This window comes from Amphiura filiformis, chromosome 9 (genome assembly GCF_039555335.1).
Source record: "Amphiura filiformis chromosome 9, Afil_fr2py, whole genome shotgun sequence".
NCBI lineage: Eukaryota > Metazoa > Echinodermata > Ophiuroidea > Amphilepidida > Amphiuridae > Amphiura > Amphiura filiformis.
The window spans coordinates 52,171,117-52,192,176 of NC_092636.1; the positions used below are offsets into that span (position 1 = coordinate 52,171,117).

At 35.7% G+C, this 21,060-nt stretch overlaps 1 protein-coding gene across 1 annotated transcript; it reads right to left on the minus strand.

The window, feature by feature from the left end:
- Nucleotides 1–1,124: 1,124 nt before the first annotated feature.
- LOC140161145 (monocarboxylate transporter 13-like) lies at nt 1,125–10,826 on the minus strand. The gene is made up of 5 exons (XM_072184577.1): nt 10,729–10,826; nt 8,886–9,060; nt 3,196–3,336; nt 1,765–2,577; nt 1,125–1,324 (listed from the first exon to the last, which is right to left on the minus strand). The coding sequence occupies exons 1-5, from the start codon at nt 10,732–10,734 to the stop codon at nt 1,206–1,208; spliced, it is 1,254 nt and encodes a 417-aa protein (XP_072040678.1). The 5' UTR covers nt 10,735–10,826; the 3' UTR covers nt 1,125–1,205.
- Nucleotides 10,827–21,060: the final 10,234 nt, after the last annotated feature.

Consider the following 21,060-nt stretch of genomic DNA (forward strand, 5'->3'; position numbering starts at 1 on the left):
TTACTTGCAAATAGGTATTGTAGAGACTCCCAAGCTAACATTATTTGCTAATAGGTATTGCAGAAACTAAAAAGCTAACATTAATTGCTAATAGGTATTGTAGAAACTGTAAAGCTAACATTACTTGCTAATAGGTATTGTAGAGACTCCCAAGCTAATATTACTTGCTAATAGGTATTGTAGAAACTGTAAAGCTAACATTACTTGGTAACAGGCATTGTAGAAACTGAAAGGCTAACATTACTTCCTAATAGGTATTGTAGAAATTGAAAAGCCAACATTACTTGTTAATAGGTATTGTAGAAACTGAAAAGCTAACATTAATTGCTAATAGGTATTGTAAACTGTAAAGCTAACATTACTTGCTAATAGGTATATTGTAGAAACTGTAAAGCTAACATTGCTTGCTAATAGGTATTGTAGAAACTGTCAAGCTAACATTGCTTGCTAATAGGTATTGTAGAAACTGAAAGGCTACATTAATTGCTAACAGGTATTGGAGAATCTGGAAAGCTAACATTACTTGCTAATAGGTATTGCAAAAACTGGAAAATTAATATTACTTGCTTACAGGTATTGCAGAAACGGGAAAGCTACCATTACTTGCTAACAGGTATTGCAGGTACAGGAAAGCTAATAATACTTGCTAACAGGTATTACAGAAATTGAAAGCTAATCTTACTTGCTCACTGGTATTGAAAAGCTAACATTACTAATCACCAACAGGTATTGCAGAAACCGTAAAGTTAATTTTACTTCATCACAGGTATTGCAGAAACTGGAAAGCTAATTTATATATTTACTTGCTTACAGCTATCGCAGAAACTAAAAAGCTAACATTACTTGCTTATCTGCTAACAGGTATTGCGAAACTGGAAAGCTAACATTACTAATACTTGTATGATAAGTGTTGGTGCCTGTTTCAATGTCAAAGAAATTTATCAGTAAATTCTGTAAATTTGTTGAAACTTCAATCATTTAAATTACACTAGTGAAATAAATTAGAACAAATACCACGAAATTGAAAGAAATGTAATCAGTAATCACTATCACCATTTATTAGAAATAGTTTTCACATTCAGTTAACACATACGAATAAAACACATTCAAAAGTTGCCGTCGAACATATTGAAAATAGATAAGTTGACACATTTGTTTGGGAATTGACAATTTACCATTTATTCTTTGGTAGATGTTTTAAAATATCACTTTACAAATCGAGTCTTTATTTCAAGCTGAAGCACTAGTATTATTGATACAATTTCCAGACCTCCAAGAGTAAAGAAAGATGCTGTGTATTCTCCTGTTGCGTCCATGAGATACCCTGTAAAATGACAAAAACAAGGTTTTGTTAATTAACATCCAGAAAGAAAACGGATCGAAAATATCGACCAAGTTTCTTCTCCTGTCGTCTCTGCTACGTGATGACATAAAGTAGTTAAAAGCCCCAGTTTCGTTTCGTTCTCAAAACTGACCCTTTCTCAGTATCTCTAGCAAATCTGAATATATCTAACGTCGACGGTTTTCAAAATTTCGTTTGATTGAAATGACCTTGAAATAAGAGAAATGCCACATAACAATAGTGATTTTAACATCTTTGTGAAGCAGTTCCCAATGTGATTATTTGAAGACAGGGGACGAAGAAGAGTACAGGACAATTATTGAGTTATGGGGACGGTCTTGAGTGCAGCTAATGGCTTTTCTTGGTGGCAGTGCAACATTGTATTCGGGATATTTTCCGTAATGTGTATCAGTAATACCTACCTACAAGTGGACCACCGATAATTTTCCCGATACCTATGAATAGATGCGTCCATCCCATGGCTGGTAATAAAAGGTCCTTCCTTGTCACTAGTCTCTTTGTCATTGACAATGAAAGTGTGTATTGCGCTCCTGTTGCAAAGCCGACTATGAACGCCGAAACTGCTAACGGGATATATTTAAATAGCCATAGGTCTGCTAAGAAACAAATAGCACCTAATAGTGACAGGACACCGAACAATTGTGTATCAGCGATAAGACCCATGTTTATTAAGGGCCCCTGTGCCAGTCTGCCAATAACGTGTCCAACTCCACCTATCGTAGAAAGAAAAGCAGCAACATTGGATGGGACACCTTTAGCCATTGAATTGGGAATTAGAAACAGCACCCACGCTGCCAACGCAGTTCCAAAAATAAGAAACAAAAGTTGGAAATCGATGAATAGAGGATATATTTGAAAAATGCTAGCATCTATGAAACGTAAACATTCTTTCAGTTTGTCTGTAAAAGGACGGGTATTTCGTGGTATCAATGATGATGACTCTTCGTCAATGGCTGTTATTGAGTCATATTTGGCGTGTTTCGGTTCCTTGACTATTGCACCAGACATTACGCTGTGTGAACTGAGCGCTGCTAGCAACGCTATAGTTCCTCTCCACCCGTATAATTTAATGAATTTCTCGGTTATAGGAGGCAGAAGCATCATGCCCAGTGCTCCACCACTTGCAGATATGCTATTTACCAACGGAAAGTTATCAGGAAAATACCATGTCAAAGGCATGATGCAGGCAATAATGCAGAATCCATTTGCATAGCCTGTAAGAAACACATAAGTATTTATGTTGTGTGTGTGATCATTTCAATTATCTTTCAGCACATAGAGGTTTTGCACAGTGCGCTTTAAAATGTTAACATTTTAATTAAAATTTAATTCAATTAAAATTTTGATTAAAAGATCTAACCAAATGCTAATTAAACTACAGACATAGCCTATACACAATGTACCGATGACGCTAAATTATAGCCAGAGTAGCTGAAAGAAATCCGAAACAAAACAAATTTATTGTTATGAATTTATATTTTAAGATAACTTGATAGTTCGCTTTTGTTTTCAACTACAAGTACATCGATTCGGATAAACAAAAATGTGTTGGTTTATTTTTACTATGCATAGAAAGTAAGAATATGGAAAGTTACACTGTTACCGCCCAGCTGCATCCTTCAATGACTTCTTATTGGGCACAATGGGTAAACACTACACGAGAGACGGGATGCTATATTTTTTAGTACATCATAATTATTTGTAGTCACCCTTATCAACTCAAGATGATGGAAATTTAGCCAAGTGCCTTTTTTTAATGTGTTAGACCACATTGTGATGTTTGACGGCAATGCCGTTGAAAACTGATCACGGCGGATAAGTATTGGACTCACCAGCAAGTGCCAAACTAATACCAAGATGTACTTCATTTGTAGATAAAGCTGCAGATAAAAGTCCTATAAATGTTATTGTACCACCAAACATGATTACATTGCGTACTCCATAGCGATTTACCAATGCGGTTGTAACTGGACCTGATATGTAAAACGATTGAGAAAAACAGAATACTGCAATGCAACTGGAATGGCACTGATACAAGATGAAAATTCAAAAGCGCCCCGAAATTAAATCGACAAAGACCAACATTTATATGCGTTGACATTTTCTTAATTTATTACTATTTATACTGAGTGGGATTCCCGCGCTCCGAGCGGGTCCCCGCGCAAGCAATTTCACCGAAAAATTGTATAGCTGAGAAAACGACAGCGTTCACTAAAATCCGGAGTTGTAGACTCGAGTTGTGTGACTTGGACTTGAGTCACGACTCCGTACTAGTAGTAATAAATTATGTCAACGCATATAAATTTTGGTTTCCTGTCGATTTAATTTCAGGGCGCTTTTGAATTTTGAATTAAAATTTTGTTAAAATAACATGAACGCATACAGTTGAACTCGAAATTATACTGATGTTTATCACAATTGTCATTTAAAAAAAGTTTGTATAATTAGTGACAGTAAAAGTAAAGTATACGTATGTTATTGAATGCAACATATCTTGGCATAATTAATTATAATGGCACACGTACTGAACAATTCTGATTTTCGGATTTACCAGTTTATTGATCGCGAAAGCCCGAGTAAGCTTGGAAGCTAATAAACAGAGGGAGTACGGTGACCAAAAAGATCAGACGTGAAAATCTGTCAATTATATACAAATTAATACAAATCAGAGTTTTATGCTTCAATGTATTAAATTAGCCAGAGTATACACAATAAGCAAGTGGACTGCGGAAAAGACTAGGTTGTAGTAAGACACACTACACACATCGTCCACGCCAGGTAAAGAATTATTTTGTACAGGCAGTAAACGAACCGACAGAAATTCGACTTGCATCAAAGCACGTGAGTTTATAAACTACCCGCCGGCTGCTGAGAGTAGCTGCATAGGCTGAACTTATACTCCACGCTCGGTGAGCGATTGGTTAAAAACCAATCATCCATTGGCTAAAAACCAATCACTAATAGCTCAACAATATAATTTGTTCAACTATGAGTTGTCTTTCAAAATATCCAGGCTAAACCTATTGTTGAACGTCGAGTGTCTCAATGACTCTATAGCATAGTTGCATATTAAGATGAATTGATTTGTTCCTAGTGTTACGAGTCGTACTTGACTCAAGGCCAAAATCACCTTTTACCCAAATTCACACGAATGCACAGCACAAATACACTGTTTGATTAAGCTAACAAAATCTAAGTCTTTAATCGAAAGCAAGTTTTGATTGGTATAATATATGACAACAAATGCACATACACAATAATCAAATATAATCACTCTTTATATATTTAGTACTTAGCCAGCATTCTTCTTCTTGGTGATCATAAAGTTCTTGCAATGTTCTGGACAACTGATGTAATATATCCTTATTCACTTGTCCTGCGAAAATCAGCGAAGTCCAGTGTACACTTGAGTTTATAAATATCCTTGCGTATGAAATCCTCACACAAAAATGATGTTGCTTTCTCCTTGCCGTTATCTCCTTGAGCTGCTTTCTCCAAACTTAACTCCTTGCGCTGCTTTCTCCAAACTTGGTGCTATTTCCACCTTTCACACAATATCTTCAGGAAGCAGGACTGCGATGCAGTTGTCCCCACTTATTTTGACAGTTGCGTTGAATCAAAACACCAGACTTCAGCAAGTCGACAGAAGAATATATTTTCCTTTCTTGGAAGAAGTACGTTCTTTGACGTATTCTAGATCTTCTCCGACAACACTGGCAAATAGTAGTACTTTGACTACCTAAAATATTTCTGGTTTGCAATTTCCTTTCTTTGAAGGAATTGGACTGTAAGCATATTAGCTAGCTCGCCCAGATCAACACTATAAACTGTCTTAATGATAAAGGCTATTGCAGCCTGTCAGATCTGTATCCAGATGATAATAATTGTAACCTTTTCCATAAAGTCCGACACAATCCGCAGTAGACCCTATGTCTTACTTTGGTCCATTTTTGTAGCTTTGAAATAACCATATTTCCAGCTTGTCGGTGAAAATATCCATCCATCTCCATCGCTCAGAGGCTGTTTTAAATAGCACTGTCGGAAATTCATGATCTCCCTGGCCACACTCAGTAATACTCCTTGAGTATCCTGATTTTAACTGGTTAACATTATTTACTCTCCTTTTGACTGAGAGCTATAGCTACATCCATTCACATTACAATCATATCGATACAGGTCTGCCTAGAATTATTGCAAACGTGATGTTTTAAAGCAAATCTGGGATTTTCCCAATGTTCTAATAATTAATAGACATTAACATTTCACCTTACATCACTTCCTGTGGGTTTTTCCCACTATTGTGTCCATTTCACAATCTGTCTCAGGGGATTTTTCAGGGGAAACAAACTCTTGCATGATTATAAAGGTAACTTCCCCTATTTCATGATACACAATTATACAGGGTACATCACACTAGCTATAATATGTAGAATGAAAAAAAGACTAAATGTGCTGGTCCGGTGGTGTAAATGTTTTTGATATTATGATTACATCTCAAATCCTTGAATATATCGCGTTATGTAGTAGATAAAGGGTGAGAAACAGACCATTATCAAAAATAATGGGCGTGTTGTTCATGACTGGTGAGATGTTAGTTGGTTTGAGGTTGAGACCCCGACAGGGGTCGAAACCTCAAACCAACTAACATTGAGCCAGTCATGAACAACACGCCCATTATTTCTGGTAATGATCTGTTTTGAACCGTTTATCTTACATATACGGCGAGCAAAATTAAATTGTTTGTATCAAAATATGTAAATATAATAGTTTAAAAAGAAATTTAATGCCAAAATTTAGTTTCTTGAATTAAAAACACCTCAGACGCCAGCATTATCAAATCAATACAGAATTGATCTGTATTTGAAGTGTACTTGCATAGTTAATCCGCTGGAGTGTATTCACCCCGTTACCATTATTATTCAAATGATTAATGAATAATGCAAATGGCAAAAAAGTTATTAACGTTTTGACTACGATCGGTTTCAACACCATGAAATTTATATCTTAGAAAAATGTGATTAAGCACATATTTGAAAACCCATTAACGCAGTGTTCATTGGTACTCCCCTTTTATGGGTAGGTCACAGTAAGGCTTTGCACCCCCAGCCTCTTGACTTGTAATGAGTACCGCAGAGTAGTTGTGAAGCTCCCCTGGTCGGGTAGTATCCCGGGGTTCTTGCCTAGTAGCTAATTTGCATGGGCCGTTGAGCGCTTTTGGGTTGGGTAAGGATAAAGAAAGCTTCCCTTCTAAAAACCTAATGGAAAGTTTATATACATGTACTGAGTATACATTCAACGAAACATTTACTTTTTATTTATGAATAATTATTACTTCGTTATGGTAATTAAGTTTTAATTTGCATGCTTATATCAATTGAGCACCAGTGGTGTTATATAAAATATTGTTATACGGACTGCAGTAGCCCTCTATAATTTTCTCTTGCCATGTAACATTTGCATATAAATCGAGCTGTAAATGCATTTGTTTCGTAAGTCTACCAAACTGACTCAGATTCTACATGTATGTTGTGATCCTTTCCATAGTGTTTCTAGAATGTCCTAGTATTCCTTTTGTTCAGCTCGCTGCCCGAGACCGTTATCTTGAGCTATTGTGTTGATAATGGTCTCTGGGCAGCTAGCCACCTCCATTACTCTAGGTAATGGTCGGGGAAACGAACCTTGAACAAAAGAAATACAATGGATAATCAGTGAATAGAAAAGGGCTAGACGTATATTTTTAGGTATTTGTAAAAACCTATTGCTTGACTTGCAGTTGAATATATACATGCATGACTTGGATGGCTGTTACTTACGCTAAATTCAAGTTTGTACTTTTGTCTTTCAAAACGAATATGTATTAGCGATGCTGAATGCTTGATTACTTAATGACATTAGCATAAACACAATAGCGTATGGGCACTGTCTGATTTATAGTGAAAAGTAGTCAAGAAAATCTCGCGCCAAATTGAGGTATTGTTACATAATTTCAAATATATCGAGAATAAAAGTATAGAATCTGGCACGGTTTTTGCAGCTTTATAGACCGATAACATAGTCATGATGCTGGATTCTTTTTAGACATATACCATTTTTATTAAAGACAAGAAATCGTGTTGAATATCTCCAATATTGAGTAGGCTTTATCACCCATTGTTCTTTACATAATAAGAGATAGAAAGATTAATCGATGACAAAATTTAACCAATGGTACCTGGTTTGGTTGGGTATCTACTGATAATAAAAAAGGGAGGTCCCAGTGGTGAAACCATAAACATTTCTTTCTTAATGTACCCTTAATTTCAAAAGGTCTTGTTTTTGTAATTAAAGTAGCACACCATAGAGAGGCTCTGGATTGAATAAGAAATTTGAATTTCGAAAGGTGTGTCTAATTTTAGCATAAGACTCGGTATACCAATTCACTCACACAGCTACTGTTCCGCAAACCTTGTATTAGTCATATTTTTAGCGTGTTTTTGATGAATTTTTACTTTTTTCATACATTCTTGGTACTTTCCTTCATGCATACCATCAACGCATGCGCATATTTCTATTTTTGTTGCAACAAATTCTATTGTCCTGACTATGATCTCTAATACCATACCAATAACCATATTTGGTTTTGTTTTATTTTAGAGATAATTTGGATTCTTTCTTCTGCCGTGCGGGCTCTTTTTCGCGATTTTCACACCATTTTTGCTTGTTGTTATAGGCCTATTTTTGGTGAAGTTCAAAGACGATCCCTTTCCTCATCTGTTGACAGATACATTTCTTCTTTCACAATTATCAATTGAATATACTCAGATTACCTCATACCAAAAATAAGGCTTGTAAACTGCTTTGGTCCTTACTTCTGCTTCTTTTTATTACACGTTCCTCAAAGCCAATTCAAATTTCTCGCCAATGTTGACAATTGTCAGTGTACATATAGCAATGACTTTATGCAAATGAGATTACGTAATTAAAGGTACTCTGATACTAATTGTTGTGCGTTTTGAAAGACAAAGGTACAAACTTTATTGATCGTAAGTAACAGTCATCTAAGTCATGCATGGGCGGAGATAAATAATGGTTGCGGGATATTATTGACCAACCCTCGTATCTGTCGTACAAAATCGCCATGCGTGGCTGTTGAAGAACTAGTGGATTTGCCCTTATCACGGCAATTTCTGATATGATGACGCTGTGCAGTGGCGTACCGTGGCCGCTCCCACCCCGGGGGTTGAAGAAAATTCAATTTTGCCGCCCCTTCCTCAAAAGCCCGAAAAGGTTGACCCAGTTTTTTTAATTTATATTATAGGCGCTAGCGCCCTAAAAGCAAAATATTTTGATGTATAGTATCATTTTTTCACAATTGTTTATATTTTTTCACATTTTTTTCACCTTTTTTCTTTACTAATTCTTTTTGCCACCCCTTCTTCTTCAGTCGCTCCTTCGTTTTGGCCGCCCCCTGCTTTTACCCCGGGGGGCTCGCGGCGCGCCCCACCACCAAAAAATACACGCATGCTGTGCTGCATTTACTTACCGGCTACATGAGGTAATCCAGCGAAAAGACTTCCACACAAGCCAATGGTTCCTTCCGTTGAATCCAATTGGTCAACCAAATGAGGTATCAGTACACCAAATGCTTTACTAGTTCCCATGTAAACAAAACTACTTATGAAGCGTCCTAGTACAGTCATCCATCCCCAAAACGTGTCCTTAATTATAAATATAATAACAGCATTTCATTAGCAATTAGAAATTTTCGCTTGACAAAACCAGTAAGTTTTTACTTACTCTCTAATATTTCGTCCTACACGTCGGAGGACTTCTTCAGATGTGAAACATCTGATCCACTTTCCCGGGAAACTGACTTCCGGTTGTGATTGGTCTTGTATCCAGTCTTTAAAAGTGGGTCATATACGTGACTTAGAAAATAAGTGCCTTCCTCTCTATTCATGGTCTTTGTCCCCTCTTTCTGATCTCCATCGCTTCTCGTACTTCTCTGGATCTTCTGATATGCTCTTTGCCAAGTATCTTGTAGTCCTCCCAGTTGACAACGTGATTTGCTCTAGCGACATTATCAGATATGGCTGACTTCGTTTGTTCTTGCTCTGATGTCCTTCGCTCTGACCGAGTGAACCTTTTCTCATTCGCTATTTATGGAATTCCTGGAACAGCAAGCAATCGCGACTGCCCCGATTGATTTAAGCTCCTGGTATATAGGAAACCAACCCACACTGACCAGTATCTCAGTTTTAAGTCAGAACACCCTCTCCATCAGAAAATGGGTGTTGTCCGAACTCTATTTGACCGTATGTACAGCGTGGTCACGGAAGAAACGGATAGAGCAAATGAAGAAAAACATGTGCGTGGAGCCCTTAAAAACTGTGGCTATCCTAAATGGGCAGTAGACTAAGTCAAAGAAAAAATGAAACAAAAATCTAAAGCGACTGTGAAACTTAGAGTTAAGAACGATCAAAAGATTGAGGACAAAAGCAAGGGGATGGTAGTGCTCCCTTATGTCAATGGAATCTCTAAACGAGTTCAAAGAATTTTCAAAAAGCACAAAGTAGACACTGCAATGAAGCCCCACCAAACCCTCAAAAAGATTTTGGTCCACCCAAAGGACAAGCGAGACGAACTAAAGACAGGCAATTGTATTTATGAAATCGGCTGCCAAAATTACGATCTTAGTTACGTTGGTGAAACCTCTCGGTTGTTCGGGATTAGGCTCGCAGAACATCAAGCGGAGGTTAGGAAAACGAATGAGAAAAGGTTCACTCGGTCAGAGCGAAGGACATCAGAGCAAGAACAAACGAAGTCAGCCATATCTGATCATGTCGCTAGAGCAAATCACGTTGACAACTGGGAGGACGCCAAGATACTTGGCAAAGAGCATATCAGAAGATCCAGAGAAGTACGAGAAGCGATGGAGATCAGAAAGAGGGGGACAAAGACCATGAATAGAGAGGACGGCACTTATTTCCTAAGTCACGTATATGACCCACTTTTAAAGACTGGATACAAGACCAATCACAACCGGAAGTCAGTTTCCCGGGAAAGTGGATCAGATGTTTCACATCTGAAGAAGTCCTCCGACGTGTTGGACGAAATATTAGAGAGTAAGTAAAAACTTACTGGTTTTGTCAAGCGAACATTTCTAATTGATATGTCTTACAAACCTGATGAATTTATTCACTGCATTTCATTAGGCCAACATGACGAACAATGCTGAGCTACAATGTAAGGGACTGCCAAATTGGCTAATATTACCGCTGAAATAAACCAATACGCAATAAGTTTTCAGAAGCATCGGAATAAAAATTCAGGACCACAAACTTAATTATTTTTGTGAACATGGATTGTATTTAGTATATACCTACCGACATGCTGATACCATACACTACGACCTGTTGCAAGCGTTGATTCTCTCAGTTGTGAGGGCTTGTGGAACCATTGGAACTGAAACTGCAAAATGTAACATTAACAGTAAAATGTTGTTGAAACCATGTTTAGTTTCCGTGGTGATGTGTCATTTAATAGTTTCTGCAATTAAAAACAGACATACTGTGCAACAGACCACCGCATATTGCCATTACAATTTCAGTATGGAAATGTGCATGGACAGTTAATGCATAGTTACCTGTTGCTTTTGACGCAGTGTGCTTTTGACGTAGTAATAAGCTAAATCCATCGACCTCAGACAATGGGCTATTCCATTTGAAATCCACACACCCCCTGTGGAAGATTTTGGAATTCCAACCAAAATCATCAGTTTGAGTTGTCGACATTCCAACTGGAATTGAGGTCAGATTTCATCTGAAATAGTACGGCAAGGGTGTGGAAGATTTTGGAATTCCAACCAAAATCAACAGTTTGAGTCATTCCAGATCTGGAATTGAAGTCGACATTTCAACTGGAATTGAGGTCAAAATGCAAATCTTCCACAGGGTATCCACTGAAAGTTAAATAAAGTTAAATTTCCCACTCAAAAACATCTAAATAGTACCAAAATCAACAGGTTGAGTCGTCAATATTCCAACTGGAATTGAGGTCAAAGTACAAATCTTCCACAGGGTAATTCAAAAACATGGATATTTCAACCCAAAAACATGTAAATTTCCAACTGGAATTGAAGATTGACTCTGAAAAGGGTGTGGAAGATTTTGGAAATCCAACCAAAATCATCAATTTGAGTCTTCCAGATTTTCATTATGAAAAGTGCATGTTTGGAATTCCAGCATTTCATAGTACCTTAGTATTGGTATAAAATCACTATACCTGATCTTATTATTTGCTAGTAATCATGGTTTCAAACCATCAAATGCTGGATCTAATGAGATTGCATGCTCCCAGTCCCCGCACTCTGTGTATCCGCGGGTAGTTGTGAAATTTGGAAACCCAGACCTGAAACTTGTTACTTTTGTTGCTCAAATTCATACATTAAAAAAAAATTTCAGCCCAATTTGAGTTATTTTATCACCAATTTGACGCTGTCTTTCAGGTTTTTTTGTTTGAGTATTTAGCTCTGAAAACCTGAGGGGGGGGGGGGTCAATCCCATTGTAGCATGTACACCATCCACGATAATCAACTTTTGAAAAGCACCCTAAATAAGGATTTAACCCTTGCCTAAAACGTTACCATAAACAGGTAACACGCACCTGTTTTTTCACACCCTAAACAGGGATTTCATTCCTTGCATCAAATTTCATTTCCGCATATTAGCAATTGCAATTTTGCTACCCTTTTTTCCAAAATGTCATGGTTTTAAACCCTAAACACGATACGCGCGTAATTTTAATAATTTGTCATAAAATTTGTATTATATCGTGAATTTCAAAAATTAAAATTATTTGATATCAGAAAGACATATTCTTCGTATTCAGAATGCAATTCGATATGTCTGATGTGCTCTCATGTCCCACAAAAATACTGTAGAAACGCTCATTCCAGATCCCTTAAACAAAAGTTTATGGTACAAATTTGTGCGACGTGCCTAATATTTGCCATATTAAAGCTATATAAAATTGTGTGAAATATGGTTTGTGCAAAAATAGAATGAATAGGCCGGCATGAAGGCTCTTTTTATGCTAAAAGCTACATAGATGTCAACTTGATGCATGGGGAGGATTGTCAATACCCCTTATCAAAATTTTAGGGAATTATATAAAAACGAAGCTAAACTATTATAAATGATGTCAAGAAGTGGTAAATTTCTTGACTTTTGTTTCACTATGTCTTGAATGAAACTTCGAAGGAAATTCTAGACATAATTAAGTAAAGACAAGAAATTTGCCATTTCTTGACTAAACTGTTATACAAAACTTATTGTTGCTGCATAGTGAAAACAAGCTTCATTTTAATATGAGTAACAGTTTTAAAGAGTTAAACTTAGGCCTACACCTAATTATAATGTTCTAATGTTGGTTACGGTTCGCTATCTCTAAGGTTCGCTATCTCTAAGGTTCGTTATCACTAATTACGAAAAAGGTCCGCTATACCTAAGGTTCGATATCACTAATTTTGAAAAAGGTTCGGTATTTCTAAGGTTCGATATCACTAATTTTAAATAAGGTTCGCTATCTCTAATTTTAAATAAGGTCCGCTATCACTAATTTATTGAAGGTTCGCTATCTCTAAGGTTCGCTATCACTAATTTAAAATAAGGTCCGCTATTCGCTATAGCGGTCCTTATTTAAAATTAGAGATAGCGGACCTTATTTGAAATTAGGGATAGCGGACCTTATTTAAAATTAGAGATAGTGGACCTTATTTAAGATTAGTGATAACGAACTTTAGGTATAGCGAACCTTAATCGAAATTAGTGATAACGAACCTTAGAGATAGCGAACCTTAATAAATTAGGGATAGCGAACCTTTAACAAAATTAGTAATAGCGAACCTTAGGTATAGCGGACCTTTATTGGAATTAGTGATAACGAACCTTAGAGATAGCGAACCTTCAATAAATTAGTGATAGCGGACCTTATTCAAAATTAGTAGCGAACCTTATTTTAAATTAGTGATAGCGAACCTTATTTAAGATTAGTGATATCGAACCTTAGAACTAGCGAACCTTATTCTAAATTAGTGATATCGAACCTTAGAAGTAGCGGACCTTTTTTAGGTATTGCGAACCTTTTCTCTATTAGAGATAGCGGGATTCTGATCTCCATAGACTTTACACGTTAGTGATAGCGAACCTTAGAGATAGCGAACCTTAGAGATAGCGGACCTTAGAGATAGCGGGATGTCACCCTAATGTTTTGGCCTAAATTATTTTTTGGTATAATATTGTAAATATTTAAGTCAACAGATACAATCACTACAGTTTATTGCCAGATTTAAAAAAAAATAGTGAAATTGAATAGAGACTATATTAAACAAAAACAATCCATTTTTTTAAAATACATTTTTTTGCCATTTTAATGTGATCTAAAAATATAAAGCTGTGGAAATTTAGTGAAAAGGGGGAGAATGTGGGACATGAATGCAGGGCCTTCAAGTCAGTGGCATAGATTTGTATTTGACATGGTGGGGGGGCTGGGGTTGGAAAACAATTCTTCAAGTGTGAAACTAAACCTACCCACAGAATAAAGTTATGGTACAAATTTGCACGAAGCACCTAATATTTGCCATATTGAAGCTAAATTGTGTGAAATATGGTTTATACAAAAATAGAATAAATAGACGCAAAGGCTATTTTTAGGCCAAAAAGCCGCATACAGATATCAACATGATGCATGGGGAGGATTGTATAGATCATACCCTCTTATCAAAATATTGGGGAATTATACATGTACGAAGCTAAAATATTATAAATGATGAAAATGAATTTGTTTTCACCCTTGACACCAAATCTTTTTGCTGACCCGACGTGGAGCAATTTTTTAAATATTTTTTTTAGTCTGAGGTGGAGGTGTGGAGCTAATTTATTTTCCCCCTCAGATAGCGAGATAATTTATTTTTCTTCAAAGAACTTTTCTGAGAAACCACAATATCATAATATTGAAAGTTACACATAATGCTAAAAAAAGGAGGGAAGGTAATTAACTGACCAACCTTCGGCACAGTTGGAAAATTGTTCATGATAAAATTATATAGCAATCCCCAAAATGTTTATATAATCTTGAACATTGGCTTCAAAATGCAACAACTTCAATTGCACTACTTATCCTAGAACTGCTTTTCAAATTTGGTCTTTATCAGATTGCTTTCACAAAAATGTGCTATTGGCATGGTTTTCTTATATGCCTACATGTATACATGTATTTATTTATTTATTCAAATTTCTCTGCCATCACAAATAACAACATACGAGGCCCTGTCAATATATTCCTGCAACTATTATTTATCTCTGCCAAGTATGACTTTGATGACTAGTTTGTAGTTCAGTTTGTACCTTTGTCTTTCAAAACAAATGCGTATTAGCCAAGTCGAATCCTTGATTACGTAATGACATTAGCATAAACACAATAGCATATGGACACTATTAGTTATCCCCTGTTTGTTCATGCAATACGAAAAATATCACTTGTTTTGAGGTCGTATCACACGAGGCCGCATTTGCATATGAACAGACAGGGGGTAACAAATTTATCATTCAGTAGACATGAATTTAACACAAATAAATAAATTAATAAATTAATAATAATTAAATAATACCACAATCATAAAATGATCAAGTTATAGGCCTACTCCAAACTCTTTCAAGTATGCTTTACAGTTTTCTGTCATGCAACTACCGCCAAGCCATGTAATACAGCGCGCCATTGCCAACGCATGACGCACACTTAGCACGCGACGCGAGGTAGCGCGTAATTGCCATCTCTACCGCATACGCGATCAGCACAGTGTACAATACAACGCGAGTATGCAGGCCCGTTAATTGCCGGTACTGATTAAGAGCTGAATAATACGGCTATATATTGTACGGTAATTTATGAACGCTGAACAATACGAAATTATATTATTTGGCTATTAACCAATGAAATGTCGTTATTCATGTCTACTGAATGATAATGCCTGATATATCATAGTGGTGAAAAATAGTGGAGAAAATAATGAGTCAAATTGAGGTATTGTTACATAATTCTAAATATCTCGAGAATAAAAGTATGGAATCTGGTGCGGTTTTGCAATTTGGTAGACTGATAACACAGGGTTCATGCTATACTCTATTTAGACCTATACTATTTTTATTAGAGATAGGGGATCATGTTGAATATCTCCAATTTTGAGTAGGCGTTATCACACATTGTTCTTACATAATAAGAAATAGCAAGATTAAAATGGTACCTGGTTCGATAAGGTAAAATGGGAGGTCCCCGTGGGGAATTCGCAAACATTTCTTCCTTTTTAAACCCTTTGTTTTCAAAATGTCATGTTTATGTAATCAAAGCAGCACACCATAGAGAGGCTCTGAATTGAAAAAGAAATTTGAATTTCAAATGTGTTTAAAACATGGTCTCAGATTTGAAGCAGGTTTCACTGCCAAAGTGTGTAAAAATTCACCCCAGAGTGAAAATAGCTATGTTTAATTTCTAAGGTGTCTTTTCTAGGGTAAAATTGTTTGTAGAACATGATTTTTTTGTCAAAACGCGTGCATCGTACATCGTTTTGCTACTAAATGTTGATTTGTGGCCGATTTTGCCCGAAAAACACACTTTAATGGGTGACAAAAATTTTCACATGCCAACTTTGTATACTCATAGAGTCTACAATATACATAGATATGGCCCTTTAAAATGTTAACATATCAGCTGAGGTACTATTTGATGGATTCAGGCATTTGTTTTGTGATTGACTTAATCATTTGTGCACCAGAATCATTCAAATATGACATGCCTTGTGACAATTGACATGCCAAAATCAGCTGTTTTCGGCAAAAAAATTGATTTGAAAAATCATAACTCTTGATAGGAAGGTGCTACAGTGATGGTTGACCTACTAGTCTATGCAGTGATGAATGGGCTTTCATTTGATACCTAACTTTGTTCATTTGAACTAAGGAAAAGACTTGCAAAATGTAAAAATGTTTCCCCTACCCCTTAAAATTTTGATATGTGTAAAAATTCCCGCCATTTATAAAAATCGGGATTACAAGAAAACTACAAGAGCTATAGGCTTGAAAAACTAATCAGTTATGCACAGTATAAGTTCCTACATGGGTATAACAATTTTTAACAATTTGTGACATCTGTAAATTACGTAAAATTTGGCATTTCGAAAAATCGCAAAAAAAAAAAATATGAGGGCGACATGTGTAAAAAACTAATCAGTTATTCCTATGATACAGTACTACAGGTATATAGTATCAAACTTGTGCTAAAATGCATATTTTTTGAGTTCTAATTTTGTTATCAAATTGACTCGCCACCTCATTTTTGAGCAAAATCAGGAACAATTAGTACCTGTAATATTGTGCAATCATGTGACATATATTCAATGTGTGTGCACCAATCAGATGTAAGACTTGCACTACAACATGATGTGAGCCTTGCAGAGCCTTTATAAGTGTGCCAATAGAGTTCAAATATGTTGTGATGATGTTGTCACTTAATGGATCTCATATTTTTATTTCCGTCAAAAGCATATGCCTCTACTGTAATGCTCATATCAGGAAAACAATGACAGATTGTGCATTTCTGACTTCAGAAATGAATTCTGCACAAAATTTCAGTCTAGAAAACATATTTAAGAGAGTTTATCCGATAGACTCAGATGGTAGGTGGAAGATGGGGGTCAGCAAATTTTGTTCATATTTTGTCAATCAAACATGTGTCCATGAGTATTTACAGTGGAGGTATTAAAAAAAAATTGAGGACCCCCACACTGGGAGATACTGGATCCCCCTCAAAATGAACCCCTATGATTGTCTTCTCAGACACAAAAACTTCGAAATATGCGCTAACTTTCGTCTAGTGCCACGTAATAACACCAATTTGCAGACAATTTATTATACTTCACAGTAATTATGCACATTTTGTCTCGACATAGCAATTACAAATTCTTTAGAAAAAGTTTGGATTGTTCCATTTTCAGAGAGGGGTGTAATGGCCTTTTCAGCAATTTTATAAAATGTTAAAAATCCCAATTTTGAAGCCAAGTTTACAAGATGATTGTGAGAGTTCCCCAATATTTTTGTAAAAGTTATTGATATGTTGGATAAAGTAAATATAGCCCAAACAATTGAGCAAATAAAAATCATGGAGACTTTTTCTGTTTTAAAATGAGCACATCTTATTTCATGCCCTTTTTCAGAAAATGCAACCGCGACATTTCTAAGCTATAAACTCATGTTCGGTGATTTTCCATGTTTGAAAAGAAATTGGATAAAAAGTGAGCATATTAGAAGTAAACAACATCAACAATACTGTTGCATAATAAGTTTGGGGCCTAAATTTTGCTGTAGAAATGCTTAGAAAAGGACTATTCCATTATTTGTTGGGTGTCAATACCCCGTGTCAGTACTAAAATTCCCTCTGTTTTGATTTAAAAATTGTATCATGCTTATGCATCCTTAAATGAATATTATCTCTTTCTTCCAAGGTAGATATAGCCTACAATTATTTTCTATCACATGTAGTGAACAACAAATACAATAGTAATATTGGAATGATACATTCATCAAGTAGGGGTGTTATTATGATAAACATGAAAATGCTTATCTGTCTATGATTCCTAATTTTTGAAATACCAATCATGCTGCTGACATTCAAATCAATTGATTTTGGGATTTGTACTGAGGTTCCTATGAGTGCTCTCTCTCTCTCTCTTCCTCCTCTCTCTCCCCTCTTCTCCCTCTCTCTCTCTCTCTCTCTCTCCATGCTCCATCATATTGCAAAGCATGTAAAAATCAACATTTTTAAGTGGCAGTTTCTACCATGCGTGGCAATATTTTTCAATTTTTACATCCTTTCTAGTTGTATTAAATAAAGAATACATTTTCATTTAAGGGCTTGGATTTTTCCCAAAAAGACCTAACCTGCTTTGGTGTTTTGGGAAAAAAATCTATATCAGATTAAGGTCAAAATTTTCAATTGATCGTCGGCTTTAAGGTGGTACTACACCCCTGGTCAATTTTGTGCCTATTTTTGCATTTTTCTCACAGATTATAGCGCATTGGTGACAAGTAAGATAATATAATTATAGGGGCAAGGAGTACAACTACTGCACTGAAAATTTTATTTCAGTACAGACAACAGTTGTGGAGTTACAGTCAAAAATGAGGGAAAACCAATATTTGATCAATAAATCAATAACTACTTATCTTGAGTCACTGAAATTCCAGTGTAGTAATTCCTTGCCCCTATAATATACATAACTTTTATTACCAGCGTTTTATTAGTTTGTGAGAAAAATGCAAAAATAGTCACAAATTTATCAAGAGGTGTAGTACCACCTTAAGTACATATCATCATATTTATATAATTTACTTTGAGGACTCTTAAATTATTAAAAATATATAAATTTTTAATAATTTGCCATAAAATGTGTATTATATCGCGAATTTAAAATTAGCTTTAATTTCATGGCTATCTTTACAGAATCAGATTTTTTATTGAAACTGTTGAAAAGTGACGCTACTATTTCTATACCAAAACTATTATCAAAACTGTCTCCGTTCGCAGTAATTTGGAGGTCTACCTTTCTTTAAAAATTAAATAATTTCATATTCATATCCAATCCATTTGAGTGATTAATAAAATAGCATGTTTTATTTACCGGGACATTTGTTCAATTCACTGGGGAATTAAAAATTAGTATAAATGGCTGTTGCCATGGAAACTGTCTTCGCCCGGGTGTCTTCTCTTTGAATTCTCCTAATATTATGTAGCCTAAAAATAAAGAATCCATGTATATCAATAACATAAAGTGTAATACAAACTTTTGTAATGCAAGTGATATGAAAATGGGTCAATTTTTGGCCAAAATTCCCCAAATTACAAAACATGCATTTTATGCCTAAAGAGTACTTATGAATTTCAAGAGGTCATAGGCCACAGAAAAATATTGTTGCTGTCATCTGGAATAAGGGAGGCAACAAAAGATGGCATAGTGGGTTTTATCTTGATGATAATGTGGATGGAACCTTCCGAGTGGATCACCTGATGCGCGCTGGTACCGGAGATGAAATTTGGCAGGGACCACCATGACCACATGGCACTCATGATATCCAGGTCACTATCGAGCAGCAGATTATGCCTGCTCCTGTACAGTGTAAGCTATTCCGATAATTCAAAGGGAAGGCAGTTTCCGTGGCAACAGCCATTTATACCAAAGGGCAATTTTTTGGAAAATTTTACAAGAAAATTTACCAAATGTTTACGGGGGAAATTCGCTTAAAAATGACTGAATGAGTATAAATGGCTCTTGCCATGGAAACTGCCTTCCCTTTGAATTATCCGAATAGCTTACACTGTATATCAAAAATATAGAATAAACCAAAATATAAAATGTAAAACAAAGAGCAAACAATTTATCTACATGTTTCATTTTTAACAAACAAAACATGACCAATTAAAGCCCACTACTAGTATTATGATTTACCCCCCTCCCTCCCAAGGTTAATAGGATTTTGTACTTTTGTTGCATGGGCCCTTTGTAGGCCTAGTTCCTATACCCAAAGTGCTGATACTTGTGTAAAATGATTAAAAGTCAGAATAGGAGCTTGTGATCATCATAATAATCGTGATAACGCTAACATTATAAACCTATATGTTCATGGAGCATTATTTACTGGTGATTTTACCAATATGCTGTAACAAAGAAGCACCCATCACAGATATTGGAACCATGTAGGCCTACTTGGTTTGTATTCTTAAATGTGGTGTTCAACTCATCAAAGCAATAACTGACTCAAGATAACTGACTCGAGATAAGGGACTGATCAACAGTGAAAAGATCATACTTTTGATGTTGGTGTAATATACAGCATCATTATACCAATGCCATACCGGTTTATGGGAAAAATATATGTTTGTGTTTTCTGAAAAGTAAAGAAGTCTCCATAATTTTCATTGCATGATATAAATTACCTATGTACAGAGCTTCTCTCCTGTAATGAACAATTGGGGAACTCTTACAACGACGTCACAAAGTAGAGGGATATTTAACTTCTTTTTTCAAAAGTTGTAAAATGTGAAATATGGCCCCTCCCCTGTAAATAAATGGAACATCCCGATATAAATATTTGTTGTTTTATATTTTTTCAAGAAGACAAAGGATGAAAGATTTTGTGTACAAAATTTACTTTCATAAATGCTCGTCTTAGGTGCAAAAATATTGTTCAAAATGGTATAAAACCGCATTTTACAAGTCAGGGAAATACGCGTTTGGGAGTTCATGGAGCATTATTTACTGGCGATTTTACCAATGTGCTGTAAAAGAGAAGCACCCATATACTTGGTTTGTATTCTTAAATGTGGTGATCACCTCTTCAAAGCAATAACTGACTATTGACTCAAGATAAGGGACTGATACAGTGAAAAGATCATATGTTTGATGTTGGTGTAATATACAGCATCATTATACCAATGCCATATATTGGGGAAATACATGTTTGTGTTTTCTGAAAAGTAAAGAAGTCTCCATGATTTTTATTGCATTATATGAATAACCTATGTACAGAGCTTCTCTCCTATAATGAACAATTTGAAAAAGATTGGGGAACTCTTACAATGACGTCACAAAGTAGAGGGATATTTCAGTT